Raw genomic sequence first — 17,145 nt, 5'->3', positions numbered from 1 at the left:
GTTGTGAATGTAGCCCAGTCCAACATGAAAACCAGCCTTCCTTCTATTGACTCCATCTACACTTCTTGTTGCCTCAGAAAAGCAGCTAACATAATCAAAACTCCTACCATCCAGCTATACTGTTTTCCATCAGGCAGAAGGTACAAACATTTGAAAACACATACCAACACATATAAGAACAGCTATTTCCCGCTCTTATCAGATTTATGAATGGACCTCTTGTAAATTAGGGTTGATCTTTCTATGTAGTTCTTTACAGACGTAACACTATATTCTGCATACTGTTCCATTACCCTGATGTACTTATGTAAGGTATAATTTGGCTGGTTAGCACACAAGACAATACATTCCACTGTATCTTGGTGCATGTGACAATAAGAAATCAAATCTGCTTCTGTTCATATTTCTAATGGTCTTAATGATAAGATCATAGCTGATCGGCTTGTCTTTTGAGGAAGAAAAGGTCCTTATCTCTGTCCTCAAAGGTGGCCCCTAATGTTTAAACAATTCTCCCAGTTCTGGAATAATGGCAATAGGAATCATCCTTTTAATATCCACCTCGTCAAGACTGTTCAGAATTTAATATACTTAATCAAGTTAACCATCACTCTGCCAAACTCCAATTGTTGAGTTTCTCAAGCAATTTCTGTTATTGTTTCTTTCAGATCTCCGAAATCTGCAGTTCATTGTTTTATGCAAGATCCCTTTTAGGTTTGGATGCTCAGTAATTATTGGGGGAGTTGCAGAAAGTGAGGAGGATTGTCAAAGGATACACTGGATATAGCTAGAATGCAGATTTGGGCAGAGAAATGGCAGATGGTGTTTATTCCAAACAAATGGAAAATTAACAAAACAGGTCACTAGACTCACATTATTAACTCTGTTTTCTTTTCACAGATATTGCCAGACCTGTTGAGTTTCTCCAGCAATTTCTGTTCTTGTTTGTTTTAGATCTTCTGTATCCGCTGTTCATTGTTTTATATGAAAGCCATTTTAGTTTGAATGCTTAGTGAATATCGGCAGAGTTGCAGTAATGAGGAGGATTGTTAAAAGATACAGTGGGATATAGATAGATTGCAGATTTGGGCAGAGAAATGGCAGGTGGAGTTTCATTGGGACAAATGCAAAGTGCTGCATTTTGGAAGATCAAATTCAGGTGTGAATTATTCAATGAAAGACAAAGTTTTTGGGAACATTGACGTAAAAAGAGATCTGGACATAGAGGTCCACAGATCCCTGAAAATAGCAACATAATTGGATAAGGTGGTCAAGAAGGCATACAGCCTTCATTGGCCGAGGCATCAAATTTAAAAGTTGGCAAGTTACGTTACAGCTGTACAAAATTTTAGTTAGGCCACATTTAGAATATTGTGTGCAGTTCTGGTCACCAAACTACCAGAAGTATATGGATACTTTGGGAGAGGGTGCCAAGAAAGTTCACCAGGATATTGCCAGATCTGGAGGGTTTTAGTTATGACAAGAACTTGGATTGTTTTTGCAGGGAAGACAGAGGCTGAGAGCTGAGATGTCTACAAAATTGAGGAGCAGTTGAAAACTCATTGCAGGTATAGTAATGTTGAGGCGACAAACCATTGGCTGTGGCATCTCTGGGATCCAGACTTAAGGAACACAATCATCCAGGGTCATAATTCTGATTTGCTATTCAGTGAACCCAAATGTTCACACATGTCAAATGAGGATATGGTTCTGGAACAAGGTTAACAATGAAGAATAATCTTTCAGTGAGATGCTCAAACATACTAGTGCCTGTAGCATTCTTCCTGATAATTTCTGTAGAAGCAAAAGAAAATGGGAAATTAGAGGTTTGAATGTCTGGTGTATAAGATAGCAACTATTTCTCCTATCACTTTTGCTTATAAATAAAATTCATGATACCTCCATAAATCGGGATATCCTTTTATTTATTTTCAGTTGGCCTGGTTCTTCAACCATTCCTGGCTCTTTATATTTATTATTCTTCTCCAAATTGTCTTTCATCCTAATAGTATGGTTGTTATTTGTGTTAATATTTTGTGACTAGATTCTCTTCATAACCAAAATTCCACGTTTCTGGAGCCAGTTTTATGAATCTCCTTCACATTTTCTCTAGGGCCTCCACATTCTTCCAAACATGCAGTGGCAAAACTGGATGTAGTACTCCAACTGAAGCCAAACTAGTGTCTTATATACATTCAACATAACCTCCTTACTCTTGGACTCTATGTATTCTTAGCTTAATGATGTTGACAATGAATTTCTTTCTTCTGCTGAATTCTGCTCCTCATTGTAATGATCCTGTATTTTTATCAGCAATGAGTCTGTTGCAGCTCCTGTTTCTTGGATACAATAGCATACTGATCTTGATACTAATCCTTATAATATCAACTGATTCTGCTTGTGGCAAATGTTTCTTTACTTGTTCATCCCAGTTACTTTTTTTCCTTCTATTTGAAAACATTATCGTGTTCACCCTGTCTCTACCTGCTTCCAGCAGTTGTTTCTAGTATTGTCTTGTGTTTGAACATACAATGCTAAATTATCAGACAGTTTCTCATTCCTCCTGTGGTTCGGTGGTTGAATTTCTCTATCCCAATACATACGCATTTGTTAATTATTGTTGTTATCACCACAGCACTGTTGACTTTGAGTCAAGGATAAAAGCAGGCATAATTCTTACAGATATTATTAATTATCTGAGAACTGTTTCTCTTATGGTGATACAAAGGCTACAGAAGACTCTGGGTTGTAGTTGTTGAGCCACTTGTTGAGTACAGGGTAGTCATCTCTTGTTCTTCAGAACTCCCTTAGCAATCTTTCCTTATAAACTCAGCTAAAACAATACTTGTATTACCGCTTCAATGACCATTGCTCTTAGTTTTATAATGAATTCCAATAACTCAGTATTCCACAAAGCCGTTATAGTAGTTACACCTTCTCAAATTTTAGACAAGAAATGTTGGCTTTGCCTGTGTCACACATATCCCATTAGTGAACAAAACTAAAGCTGCCCTAATTGGTACAGAAAAATTGAACAAATAGATGTATTTGTTAGAAGTTTCAAGCTATCATCCATGAAGACAATTATAGTCATTTACTGACAACGCCTGCGTAAATGTCATTCCATGAAACTGACTTAACTATAAAATGGAATCTTGAGCATAGATTCTTTAATAAAATCTTTCCTTTAGCATCTAGATAGGAGGTAACAAGAGGAAGAAGTCTCTCGCAGGGGTGATTTATGGGCCCTCCAGTGGTAGCCTCAGTGTGGGACAGATTATAAATTAAAAAATGAGAGCTTTTAAGGATTTGAAAATAGCATATGCGAATTTAGTCTTCATGTTGATTGGATGAAGTTTGTTGGGCAAAGGAAACCTAGAATAATAATTCATAGTCTATTTTGAACAGTTTCTTAGAACAACATATTCTGGAATCACCTTTTTATTTTAGCCTTGATAATATGTAATGAAGTAGGATTCATGAATAATCCTCTTGGTAAGAGTGGTCACAACATGATGAAATTTCATATTCATTTGGTGACAATGGACTGTACATTAAAAGGCAAGATGATAGGTAAGAAGTGTGGCAGACACTTGACATATTTCATAGCTCTCATCAAAGATATTTTCCATTGTAAAAAGAAAGGACAATACAAGGAGGATGTGGTATTGTTGGAAAATTCAGATAGTAGCACAATTAAAGGATGAACACAGTGCAGCAAAGACTAGTTGTGAGCCTGAATGTTGAGAAAATTTGAAAAGAAAACAAAGATGATGGAAATGAAGAGGCAGAAATCAGAATATGGCAGTAAGCTAGCAAGAAATATAAAAATAGTAAGATATTCCACAGATACATAAAAAGGAAGCAAGTAATCAAAGTAGATATTGGTTCCTGAGAGAATGAGACTTTGAAAAAGTATTTTTTAAATTGTCTATACAGTAGAAGAGACACAGTGCATCCCAAGAATGGAAGAAAATCAAGCTGCAAAAGGGAGGGAAGAACTAACCATAGAGAAAAAGTGCTAGAAAAAAGATGGGCTAAAGGCTGGCAAGATCCCTGGATCTGACAGCACGCTTCCTAGTCCCTTAAGAGAGCTGGTTGCAGAATTCCTTACTTCTGGAAAGGTTCAAGCAGATTAGAAGATTGCAAATATTACCCCTCTTTTCTCAAAAGGAGGGAGACAGAAACAAAGGAACTATTGACCAGGGTTAATTTAATATCAGTCACCAGAAATATACTGAAATCCATGATTAAGGAAAATCATAAAACAGTCAAACAGAATCAACATGGTCTTGTGAAAGAGAAATCATGTTTGCCATTCCTGTGTTTGACACTGCAATCCAGCTTAACATTAATTGTAAGATTCTGATTCTGGTCGAATACGAAACCACTTCAGGTATGAGTATGTTTAGATGATGTTCATAAATCTATTGAATAGTCATAACAAGTACAACAAAACTAGTACTTAAGGCAGTGGACTCAATCGACCAGCAGTAGAATATGGTTGGCTGGGGTGCTGGCTCCTGTCTTCTTCATATACATGGTACTACTGAGTAGCAGGCCTTTTTGTGTTAACCCTTTACCACAACCTGCGTAATGGTATGGCACAGGCAGTGCATAATTAAGTTCTGATTGGTGAGGGGAACATAAGTAGTGCATGATCACCTGATGTCCATTCTTCCAAGGTAAGAACCAAGATGAGCTCATTGACTGCAGTTTTGCTTATTTAGTGTGAATTTGTAATTAAATCACCACTTGTCTTACTGCATCTGTGTGTATTTGATCAGATCGGTTACTTCTAAATGACTATCTGTTTTCTTGCGGCTACATGATGAGTTTTATTGAGGTGGTTCGATTGGCTATTTTACTTTTAAACACAGATTGCGTACTTGAAATTTTAACAACCCATATCTATTTAATATTTAATGATATCTAAACCATATCTACTTAAAAGGCTATCCAAAGTGTGTGTAAAATAAGTGGAGAGCAATCATCGGTATTTACAAGATGGACTAGATAAAATATTCTGACGCGTATCGTTGTTTTGTCATGAATGATAAAAGTTTAAAGGGATTGGACAGTTCCAAAACTAATCACTCACTGACATAAGTTAAATCTTGCATAAAAAGAATATTTAGATACTTTGATTCTGTATTATAATGAAACAAAACCCCCTGACACTTACACCTGCAAACACTTGCTATACCTTTCTTATCCTATTTTTCTTCCTGTCTGTCGTCATACATTTGAGTCTTTTTGTTGGTTTCTTCCCTATACATAAGTTTTGTCCACCCCAGTTTTGTTTAGCCCTGCATGTGACATTCCAGACGCATCATTCTTTCTGACAACTTCCTTCATCCCTTTACCGTCTCCAACTTGATGGGTGCAGAGATGCTTCATTTTATTAATTATTTTGAAAAATAATAAGGAATTTCCATTGGAGCACTATGGGGTAATGATGCAAAGCTCCATTTTGATTGTGTTGTGATTCATTTAATTAAAGTTTTGAACATGCAGATCAATGGAAAATGGTTATAATACTCAGCAGCTCGAGCAGCATTTGTGAAGAGTGAAAAAAATAATGTTTCAGGTTAAAAACAGTTCATCAGAATTGTATTACATCATTTATTTCAGATTTGGTTGGTTTGGCATCGACCCTGAAGAAGTGGCAAAACCTTGGTTAAACTACCTTGGAGCAGCTCTAGCTTTCTTAAGGTAAACCTGTCCAGCCAAGTTGAATTAAGAATAGTTGATACAGTTGCTTTTCGCCAACTGCATTTATAACATGAATTGATCTGGAAACATATATTGATTTATATTTAAGCTAATTTTATGTAATTGCAATTTTTTAAGCATTTTTTACGTGTTATTATTTTAGTCAATCAGTAATTCATACTCCAGACCTAACAAAATAGTGATGAAAGGAATTTGTGGGGTAACAAAAATTTCCATTCATCTGAAACCTTAACTGTTCTAATGAAATACAATGTATTTAGTCTAAAGCTTCATTGTGTTTATAGTCTGACATTTAATATGTTGATTTTAATACTTTTTGTTTTAGTGCCATCATATTTTTCTTTGTCAAGAGTGATGTAAATACTAGAAATCATTCTGAATCAACACTTCCATTACTAATTGATAGTGTAAGTAGCACCTCCCTGTGGAGTTTTGGAAAATTTCTTTCACTGGAGCAAACTCTTCTGCCTAAAGGTTGAATAAATTCCTTTTTTTGTGTTGCCTTTAGAATTTGACTATGTATTCTGTGAATGTTGTATTCAAATAATATTCCATAATGATGGATCACATAAAACTTGAACAGTAAGGTGCTTTTTGTTTTCCTCTATTGTGCCTCCCATTGGTCACTTTGTTATTACTTCAAATCCGAAAATTATAGCTGCTGTATTTAAATGTATTATCTAGGCTGAAAAAGTATTAAAGGAGTATTGTAGTTTAGATTGTGTATTTCAGTTAAGATTTTTACTGAGACCTTAACGACTTGCTCAGATAGCATGGAAAGACCCACATGGGACATTTCAAATATAAATAGAAAGTTCTTCTGATGGTCTGACCAACACTCTTCTTGCAATAATTCAGTATTTTTCACTTACTTTTTATAACACTTGCTGTTTGCAAGTTATCTCCTATTTTTGCAAAATATCTATCATAATCCAAACATAAAAACTAAAAATGCTAGAAATATTCAATAGGTCAGTGGTGAGAGAAAGAAAGCAATCGGTATTTCAGGTCTCCATAGCTATTGCCTGACTTGTTTGGTGATTTTAGATTTTCAAAGCCTGCAGTATTTCACTTCTGTTTGCTTCAAAATTCGGTTAACTCTGAAATGCCTTTAGGATGCCCTACAAATGTGAAAAGTGCAATTTATATACAAGTTATTTTTATTGTGGAAAAATAGTTTTGTGCTTGTCAAGGTAGATGAAGAGGACTTATTCTGAGGAGCAAGACTTTTCTTTACCCTATTTGGCATGATACAGAGTAAGAATTACCCACAATGCATTTACTATGGCCAGTGCTGAATTCAGGTGTGTTCAAGGTCTGGGCCTAGCTTTGGGGGGAAATAATGAAGGAAATAGGGACCCTACTTCAGGTTTGAGGGAATGTATTGCAGATTTCACATCTGTTGGCAATTGGCCCTTCTCACTGCAGTCTGATGGGATGAAATTTCATTGGGACAGTTTATAAAATTATGCAGTTAATTTTCTGGGGTATATGGGGTATATTTCAACTTTTGACTGAACAGTAGGAATCACAGAAAATTTGTGGTAAAGGTTTAAGGTTTTGAGTGGGGGCATGGTAATTTCTGCAATTACAACAGTAGCTCTTTGAAATGCCTATGGCTACACCTACATTTGCAACCACAGTGAAGAAACCTGGGCATATAAGTCTAATTCCCTCGACCTTCCTCCCCGCTTTGGAGATACCTGGGTACTATAAATGAGTTGGAAATTATATCCTCTCTATCTTTTTAGAATTAATGGTCATAGGAGAAGCAATTGATCCCATAAACTTTGTTGAATTTGCATCACTAACTGCATGACTAATCTAAAACAGTGCAAAATCTTTTGTTATGCAGTTTAAACATGTAAAATATATCAAAATTCCAAAATACAGTCGTACTGTTTGATCAGCAATACATGGGGCAATTATATAATTAAGATCCATTAAAGTCACAATAGAACTATATTTCCCCTGGGGTTTTAATTTTTTATAGTTTTGTCAATTTGAGAATTGATCATAAGACATTTGACAACAGCTGCAAACATTGCTGCATTTACCTTGTTTGAATCTATGTTGAGATGAATAACATTTATTATGTAGAGAAAGAAGATAAAATAATGGATAAATTTAAGGATAGGTAATGTTTGAATAAACAACTGCAACATCTATGAAAAGAGACAGAGACAACTGGTGGAATTTAACATCTAAGATGGGTTGCAAATGGTGATCCTGCCACCTACCTGCCATTGCCCTGATTAAGTCAATGGTGAGAAGATCAATATGAGGGTACTCAATGCCTGATTAAGGAAGCCTGCATTAGGAAGATGCTAGCCCATTAACAGCCAGTCACTTGCCATTGTTGCTGACAGACTCAACTCTGTGATTCACCCCTCCTGCCATTACTCATCCAAGTCTGCATCCATGAACAATCTTAAGCCTCATGTGAGTTAGTACCAACAGCAACCATTGCCTCCACAGAGCAAGGAGAGCTACCAGCCTCTGATTGTCAACTCACATCAGTTGGCACTTCTGCCCTTGTGGTCAGGGAAAGCCAACCACTGCTCAGTCAAGTTCCTGATTGATGGTTGATGCCTCCATAGCTGTCATTAAACATCTTCCAATATTTTTATTCAAAGATCTTTTATCAGAATAGTTCATCAGCTTTAAATGTTAGGTCTGTTTCCTCTTCACTGGTGCTGGACCTGCTGACTATCTCTAGCATTTTCTGTTTTTATTCAACAAAACATTGGTAACATAAGTAATTGCATTTCTCCCTACAGTTTCAGTGACATTTTACCGAATATAGCAAACAATGTTCCCCCTAAGCTGTACAAGCAGAGCCGCACAATCTGCTGTCCACACTAGACCATTATTCCGATGAAGAAACACATCTGCACAGCCTTGTGTTGTCATCAGTACCACAAGCTACCTTTAATTTGGTGATTCATTAAGAAATCTACTCAAATGCTGAAACAATTGTTTAAACTTTATTGCATGTAGCAACCAAAATAGAACCCCTCAAGTAGGCAAGTTAAGCCTCACAACCCTACTTAGCCAATTAACGGTAGAGTTTAGTTGTGAATCCAACCAACAGAATCTGTCTCTAGATATATCATCCAGGGTTAGATTTTTGTGCAGTGTTGTTCTCCACAGTTCAGCTGATGATGATTCCAGCAGTTTAATTCTTATAGGATTTTCTTCTTGTTAAGCTTGTAGTGTGACATTATTCATGACACTTGTGAAGTCACTAACTCTGCAACTGATTTTCTTATTGGGGTAGCTTCTCTGTACTTTGTTTCATTCATGTTCGCTGTCTGTTCAAAATACAGCCTGCCCTGCTATTAACTCCTTAAATTCTTCTCTAGGCAATCTTATTTGCCCATTTATCACAAGGCAACTAGTTACCAAGCAGTTGTTACCTCCTCTCTCTCTCTCTCTCTCTCTTAGGAAACAGCTTGTTTGTGTTGCTTTGATTCTGTTTTTCCCAAGTGATTGTTAATTGCTTTCTATTCCTTTATTACGGTTTGCCTTTCCTTTTATCTCAGGAAACAGTTTATTCCTGGACGAGTTATTGCTGATTCTTTCAGTCCTTGAACAGTTTTTCAAGTTCTGAAGTTTACATTGTGTGACAATGCTGCTCCTTTAACAACGTTATGGTGTCCTTGGAATGTTTTTAAGAGAGGTCGTAATAGACACAAACTCCGAAAAGTCTAAGTTGAAGGACTTTAGGGCCAGTTTGATCATAGCTAATAAGTGCTGCCTCAGACAACAGGCTTTCAGGTTTTTGGGAAAAAAAAACACTTGTACAAGTGGCCAGTTCTCCCAGCTTAGCTTTTCTCTGGTTTGGTTTTTAGCAGTAGTTTTTTAAAGCTGCTGGATCCAAGCGTAGCACATCCAAGCCTCTTCTCTCTCTCTGATGTCCCTTCTGTAAGATCTTGTGTTTGATTTTTCCTCTTGTACCAAGGAGTGCTTATGGGGATTATTGCAAGTATTGGGAACAGCACCGTTAAGTTGGGATAATCTGTTGGCTTTTCGGATAAGTTCAGTTATTCTGTTCACTTTTGTTTGTGTTTCATTTGGTAATCTTGTAAATAAATTCTGTACTGTTTAAAACTAAGTGGTTCGATCAGCAGCACCTCTCCTGAAATATCCACTTTAGACCTGTTTAAAACAACTAGCAAAGTTAGGGTCTGAGCTACTTTCTTGAAACGTTTTGAGGGGGTCTAGTCTGGTCCGTAACACATTGTCACACTTCGGACCACAGGACAATAAGCAAATGGCATGTTGTAAATCAATATTAAAGGGAATATTCATTGGGAATCTGAACCCCATCCGTGTTATGTGAGACAATTTGAGTTCTGTCCCTTGACATTCTTTCCCCTCTAAAAGTATTAGTTTTTTTAAAATCTCAACACAAACAACTGGCATCCATTGCTAATGGACAAGGACCAAACGAATGGGGGCAATGGGAAAGAAAACAAGAGAGACAGTAATTGAGGACAAATCAAGACTTCAAAAGCAGGCTTGATTTATTAAGATTTAACTTTGGCAGATCATTCCATTAGAAAAATGATTAAATGAAGATGTAGAGAGTAAATGTGTTTGTACATTTAATGATTTAAGCAAGTGTCAAATTAATTCTGGGGGGAAAAAAACAGAATTTTATTCATGATACGTAGTATCGATTGTGGTTCTGATTAGCATTTTCTGTTGCTTTTGAGCTAATTGTTTAATTAGTGCAAAGTTCTTTGAAATCAGTTTTCAAGATGCAATTCATCATTGTTAGATTTTGAATTGTGTTGTTAGTTTTTTGTAGCTTTCCAAATATAATATTCCTTTATTAGGTAGACTGTTATTGCATTAATATTGACATGCTTTGTTGCGGAGTGTTTTTGATGCATTTAGAGATTATTTGAATGATGTAGATTTTATGTGCAAGTTGCAACCTGGATGGAATTATAGTGGTATGTTCTTGTTCATTATTAATTTGTGTTCTTATTCTTTTGGTATGAAAACAATATTGGGAAAGTTTCTTTTTTGAATCTTTAACAATCTGTTTGGTTACGAATCTCATGCAATCCAAACTCCATGCCATGAATCATAATATCCTGCAAGCAAGAATTGCTAAAGATACACAAGTTTCTTTAAAAAAAAGTTTCTGGCTTTACTTTGATTTATGGATCTTTGAATTTTCTGAGACTATCTATTCCCCTTAAAGATGTAAGCTGTTATAACTGGAAGTTTGATACTGTTTTGGAAGTGCCTAACAGTATTTATTTTTAAATATAGAATATAAATACTAGTGAAGAAATTATCTTGACAGATGAATCCTGGGTAGACAAGCTTAGTCCACTAAAGAAAAGACTTGTGTAAGTAGTGTGTATTTCATTGAAAATCATGTGAAGGTCTTTTAAACCAATCATGAATGTTTGTGGTCTTCGAGATCAAAAAAGCTTTGTGTTATTGGCGTTCAGGCTGTGCACCAACGTTGAGTATAATCGTGTGCTAAAGCACACTTGCCTCAATGAGAGCATGAACTTGTTCAAACTGCACACCTCACTGTGGCCCCAAATTTTATTCAGAGCAGAGGCCTCCCCAAAGTAGAGCTTGGAGTGGTTATGTAACACTCCAGATGTACACTTTCAGTTTCAAAGGGAGACCTTGCCAAAAAAAATGCACCTCTTGGTAATAATATTTTCAAAATAAAATAGTTCCATCATTCATCAAAACATTTCACTTAATTTAACCTTCAAACAGCCAAGTCCTCAAACCAGACCTCATATTCACTAGGCATTTGTTTGTTAAAGATAATCTCCTGATGTGTAACTTTGCATGAGTGCAACATGAACAACACACATTGGCAGGCACTAAATACTGAATTGCATAAACCTTGTATGGTCATGTGAACTCAGTTAATTTGCAAGTGAATTAAAAGTGGTATAAAGCTACACTGGCCTCTGAATGTACAATCTTTAATGACAATTAATTCAAACAGCATCCAAAATAATATAAGCAATAATGTTATTTATTCATTTATTTCTTGCTTAGGTAGCCTTCAACATTTTGTGCAGCCTACTGGTGGGTCTTGGAGTGCTCAGGTGTTCCTTTTGTGTGTGGCTGTGATAAAGTTTGAGCCACAGATTGTTTTTTGAGTTTAGTTGCATTAGTTGCTCCAAAAGCAATTTGAATGCCTCACTCGTAAGAAATTTGATGTCCAATGAACTGTCTCTACTTGTACCATAGTGTAATGTAACAGTGGGGCCCTCTTGCAATCTTAGATATTCACGTTTCTTTGTATGTGCACCAATCATTATAAAGGCAGACCAAAACAAATGGTGGGGTAAATTAAGAAAAATATTCGAGTCAGTTATTGAGGATGTATTAGCGGCATATTTGGAAAGCTGTAATCTGATCAAGCAGAATCAGTATGATTTCATGAAAGGGAAATTGTGTCTGACTAATTTATTAGAGTTTTTAAAGAAATTCTCAACCAGAGTGAATAGAGAAGAAGCCGTACATGTGTTATATTTGGACTTTTAGAAGGCAATCGACCAAGAACCTCACAAAAGATTATAAAACAAGAGCCTATGGTGTTAGAGGCAGTATATTGGCATGAATAGAGAATTGGCTAATGGGTAGGAAACAGCGAGTGGGGATAAGGGTTTCTTTTTCAATTTTGTAACCTGTAATCAGCTGGGGTTCCACAGGGATCAGCACTGGTGATGCAACTGTTTACAATCTATATTAATGACTTGTTCGAAGGAAGTGAATGTACCATAGCCAAATCTGCAGACAGTGCAAAAACAGACAAGTTGCAAAGAGAATACAAACAATTTACAGAGAGATATTGTTTAACTAAGTGGGCAAAAGGTTGGCAAATGGAATATAACGTGGGATAAAGTGAAGTTGTTCATTTAAGAAGGGAGCACAAAAGACCAGTATTATTTAAATGGAGAAAAGCTGAACATAAAGAGACTTAGATGTACTTGTACATGAATCACAAAGCTCACACATAGATCCAGCAGGTAAACAGTGTCGAGAGGGTGTTGCTGGAAAAGCACAGTAGGTCAGGCAGCAACCGAGGAGCAGAAGAATTGACGTTTCGGGCATAAGCTGTTCCTGATGAAGGACTTATATCCGAAACTTCAATTTTACTGCTCCTCAGATGCTGCCTGACCTGCTGTGCTTTTCCAGCAACACACTCTCGACTCTGATCTCCAGAACCTGCAGTCCTCACTTTCTCTACAGTAGATAATCCGGAAGGCTTACGGAAGATGGGTTCTTATTTCAAGTCGGTTGAAGTATAAGAGTAAGGAAGTCTTACTGAAACTGTACAAGGTGCTGGTAAGGCCTTATCTGGAGTACTGAGAGAAGTTTCGGTCACCTTATTGAAGGAAAGATATTGTTTTATTGGAGGCAGTTCAGAGAAGGTTTACTAGTAACATCCCCATCATGGAGTGATCCTCTTATGAACAGAGGCTTAAACAGGTTGGGACTCTACTTACTGAAGTTGAGAAAAATGCAAGTTGGTCTCATGGAAACATATGGGATTCTTAAGTGGCTTAACAAAGTAAATGCTGATGGGATAGTCTCAGAATAAAGCATTGCCAATTTAAGATGCAGATGAGGAGGTATTTCATCTCTTGCAAGATTGTGTCCTTTCCACAAAGAGCTGGGGAGCAGAGTCCTTGTGTATATTTACAACTGATATTGATTATTGATCAGTGGGGGAATCAAGGGTTATGGGGAAAAGGCAGGCAAATAGATGTGAGGAATATTGGATCAACCATGATCCTATTGAATGGTGGAGCAGGCTGAATGGCCTACTCCTGTTTCTTATGATCATAATGCATGCAAGAATAAAAGAATTGCATTCGAGGTAATTATGTTACACTGCTAAAAGAAGATTGCTTCTGACAGAAGCACAACTATCTTCTGATACAATTTGAGGAAACCAACAACCCTCCGAGGAAACAATCAACAGCAACTCTGACACCAGAACATCCCCTGCAAAGGCCTCTGTAAAGAACATCACCACAATGTTACATTGAGCCTGGTGCAATGGTAGTGAGCTAGCCACCCAATCTATGTTAAGTGCCCCATGCCAAAAAAACACCCAGTGGCAGAATATGCCATCTAGCCAGTGCTATGACTAAGACTGAAGTTGCCAGGACCTGATGGCTTACATCCAAGGATTTTAAAGGAATAACAGGGGAGGCAATGTTTGAAATATTCCAGAACTCAACTGGATTCTGGGAGGGTTCCAGCAGATTGGAAGTTGCTTTTTTGACATCTTGTGTAAGAGGGAAGAAAACAGAAAGTAAGAATCTATAGCCCAGTTAAGCTGATACCTGTCAATAGGAAAAATGTCAAGAGTCCATTTTTAATGAAGAAACAGCAGGACATTTAGAAATGCTTAACATAGTCCACTAGAGTCGATGTGGTTTTGTGAAAGGGAAATCCTGCTTGACAAATTTGCTTTGAGGGTCATTTGAGGATATAACAAACAGAGTTGATAAGGAAGAAATTGAGAAGGCGTACCACATAAAAGGTTACACGAAATAAGAGCTTGAGGTATTGAAAGGAATGTATTAATATGGATTGAGGATTAGTTAACAGATAGAAGTTAGGATTTAATATTTAATTATTATTTTTTAAAGTAGAAAATGTTTGGAATGCTTGGGTCAAATCAGGAAAAATGGTAGAAATATATAGCTGGAGATCTTTTGACTGAACATAACTTTACATTTAATGTCTTGCAAAACATCCAATATTTATTCCCAATGGGAAACTTCACTCATCAAGTACATTGTACAGATCTGAGAATTTGCAGGTATTGAGGAATTTTGTAACCATTGTATCCAACCATTGTGTGCTTAAGATGGCCAAGGCTCCTTGTCAGAGATGCCAATTCAAAATGATTTCCCCCATCGAAACAAGATTCTATTAAAGGAACTTGGTCCCAAATATTGGAACAACTTAACAAAATGTGGAAAATGTAATATTTTGTATCCTTCTTGAACTGATTCTTGTTCCCTTCCTCTCACTTACTTTAGAGGCTCGTCCCTTGCAGTGACGGCAGGGTTATTGTATGGTTCTAGCTTTGTGCCTGTAATTTATATCAAGAACCAAGCTCTGAAGAATGAAACAGAATATAAAAATGCAAGCCAGTTCGGTAAGAATATTTGTAGATGCTTTTTTCCTGTCAATTCTCTGCTGAGGCAATGGCAGAAGAGCAGAGCAATTCTCACATAAGTTTGGCACTGCTACTTTTAATACAGACATTAATGATAGGGGACTTCCAGTTTACGCAACGGTTAAACTAAATATGTACCATATCTTCAGAAAAAAGTACATGAGGGTTATTTTAAGGTCTTAAAAGAAATTGAGTCCAGATGAAGGGCTCTTGCCCAAAACGTCAATTCTCCTGCTCATCAGATGCTGCCTGACCTGCTGTGCTTTTCCAACACCACACTCTCAACTCTGATCTCCAGCAACTGCAGTTCTGACTTTTACCTTTATAGCAGTCAATCCGTACAATACTTTTGGCCTTTCTTTGCAAGGTCATCTGATCTCCTTTGCTTGGTCTAAAATGGTAAGGATGTTAGGCTGAAAACTCCAAGAAGGCGGAAGTGAAGACTGCAGATGCTGGGGATCAGACTCGAGAGTGTGGTGCTGGAAAAGCATAGCCGGTCAGGCAGCATCCGAATAGCAGGAGAATCAAAGTTTTGGCTAAAAGCCCTTCATCAGGACTCAATTTCTTTTAAAACCTTAAAATAGCCCTTTTCCAGCACCCCACACTCAACTGAAATCTCCCAAGTGCCATTCTGTATCATTTCCTCAAATGAATTTACATCTGCACTTTATCTAAATATCACCAGGAGAGCATGTATATTTTACTGAAATATAATCCTCCTTAAAAGCTTATGAACATTGAGAGATAGAAATAAAAAAGAATGTTGTGGTTGTGTTCGCCGAGCTGGGAATTTGTGTTGCAGACATTTCGTCCCCTGTCCAGGTGACATCCTCAATGCTTGGGAGCCTCCTGTGAAGCGCTTCTGTGATCTTTCCTCCGGCATTTATAGTGGTTTGAATCTGCCGCTTCCAGTTGTCAGTTCCAGCTGTCCGCTGCAGTGGTCGGTATATTGCGTCCAGGTCGATGTGCTTATTGATTGAATCTGTGGATGAGTGCCATGCTTCTAGGAATTCCCTGGCTGTTCTCTGTTTGGCTTGTCCTATAATAGTAGTGTTGTCCCAGTCGAATTCATGTTGCTTGTCATCTGCGTGTGTGGCTACTAAGGATAGCTGGTCATGTCGTTTCGTGGCTAGTTGGTGTTCATGGATGCGGATCGTTAGCTGTCTTCCTGTTTGTCCTGTGTAGTGTTTTGTGTAGTCCTTGCATGGGATTTTGTACACTATATTGCTCATGCTGGGTATCGGGTCCTTCGTTCTGGTGAGTTGTTGTCTGAGAGTGGCTGTTGGTTTGTGTCCTAGTGGTCGCAGTAGTCTGCTGTCAGTTTGGAAATGCTATTAATGTATGGTAACATGGCTAGTTCTTTGGGTTGTGGCATGTCCTCATTCCGTTGCCTTTCCCTTAGGCATCTGTTGATGAAATTGCGCGGGTATCCGTTTTTGCCGAATACATTGTACATGAACAAATCAACGGCTCACCCATCTCTGGACTCATAGCAGAAGCGGTAATGTAAAGATTAGAACAAACAGTCTTACCGCAAATTCAACCCAAACTCGGGGTCAGATATGTGGATGACACCTTTGTAATCATTAAAAACACAGAAATAGAGAACACACACCGGATCATCAACGCCACACTCACAGGAATCCGATTCACTAGAGAGGAAGAAAAGGACAACCTTCTCCCATTCCTAGACGTGATGGTACAGAGAACACCGAGCGGAGAATTCACCACAAAGGTATACAGGAAAGCCACACACACAGACCAAGTCCTAAACTATGAAAGCAACCACCCCAACACACACAAAAGAAGTTGCATCAAGACACTATTCAAAAGGGCCACAACACACTGCAGTACACCAGAACTGCAAAAAGAGGAAGAACAACACCTCTACAATGTATTTGCCAAAAACGGATACCCGCGCAATTTCATCAACAGATGCCTAAGGGAAAGACAACGGAATGAGGACATGCTGCAACCCAAAGGACGAGCCACACTACCATACATCAAGGGCATTTCCGAACTAACAGCCAGACTACTGCGACCACTAGGACTCATAACAGCACACAAACCAACAGCCACTCTCAGACAACAACTCACCAGAACGAAGGACCCGATACCCAGCATAAGCAAAACCAATGTAGTGTACAAAATCCCATGCAAGGACTGCACAAAACACTACATAGGACAAACAGGAAGACAGCTAACAATCCGCATCC

At 37.7% G+C, this 17,145-nt stretch overlaps 1 protein-coding gene across 4 annotated transcripts in view; it reads left to right on the top strand.

Moving 5' to 3' along the window:
* Nucleotides 1-17,145, top strand: part of LOC140485760 (transmembrane protein 144-like) — a 74,840-nt gene that overhangs the window by 40,149 nt on the left and 17,546 nt on the right. For 3 of the 4 annotated variants that reach the window (XM_072584264.1, XM_072584263.1, XM_072584265.1), the window contains exons 6-9: nucleotides 5,632-5,712; nucleotides 6,059-6,140; nucleotides 11,023-11,102; nucleotides 14,790-14,908. In XM_072584264.1, coding sequence (XP_072440365.1) covers nucleotides 5,632-5,712; nucleotides 6,059-6,140; nucleotides 11,023-11,102; nucleotides 14,790-14,908 — 362 coding nt within the window. The remainder of the gene's footprint in view (nucleotides 1-5,631; nucleotides 5,713-6,058; nucleotides 6,141-11,022; nucleotides 11,103-14,789; nucleotides 14,909-17,145) is intronic. The other variant, XM_072584266.1, reaches the window with a different exon arrangement.

The sequence above is a fragment of the Chiloscyllium punctatum genome, chromosome 14 (genome assembly GCF_047496795.1).
Source record: "Chiloscyllium punctatum isolate Juve2018m chromosome 14, sChiPun1.3, whole genome shotgun sequence".
Lineage (NCBI taxonomy): Eukaryota > Metazoa > Chordata > Chondrichthyes > Orectolobiformes > Hemiscylliidae > Chiloscyllium > Chiloscyllium punctatum.
Note: the sequence above shows the minus strand (reverse complement) of the source record. Positions and strands in the feature narration are given on the sequence as shown.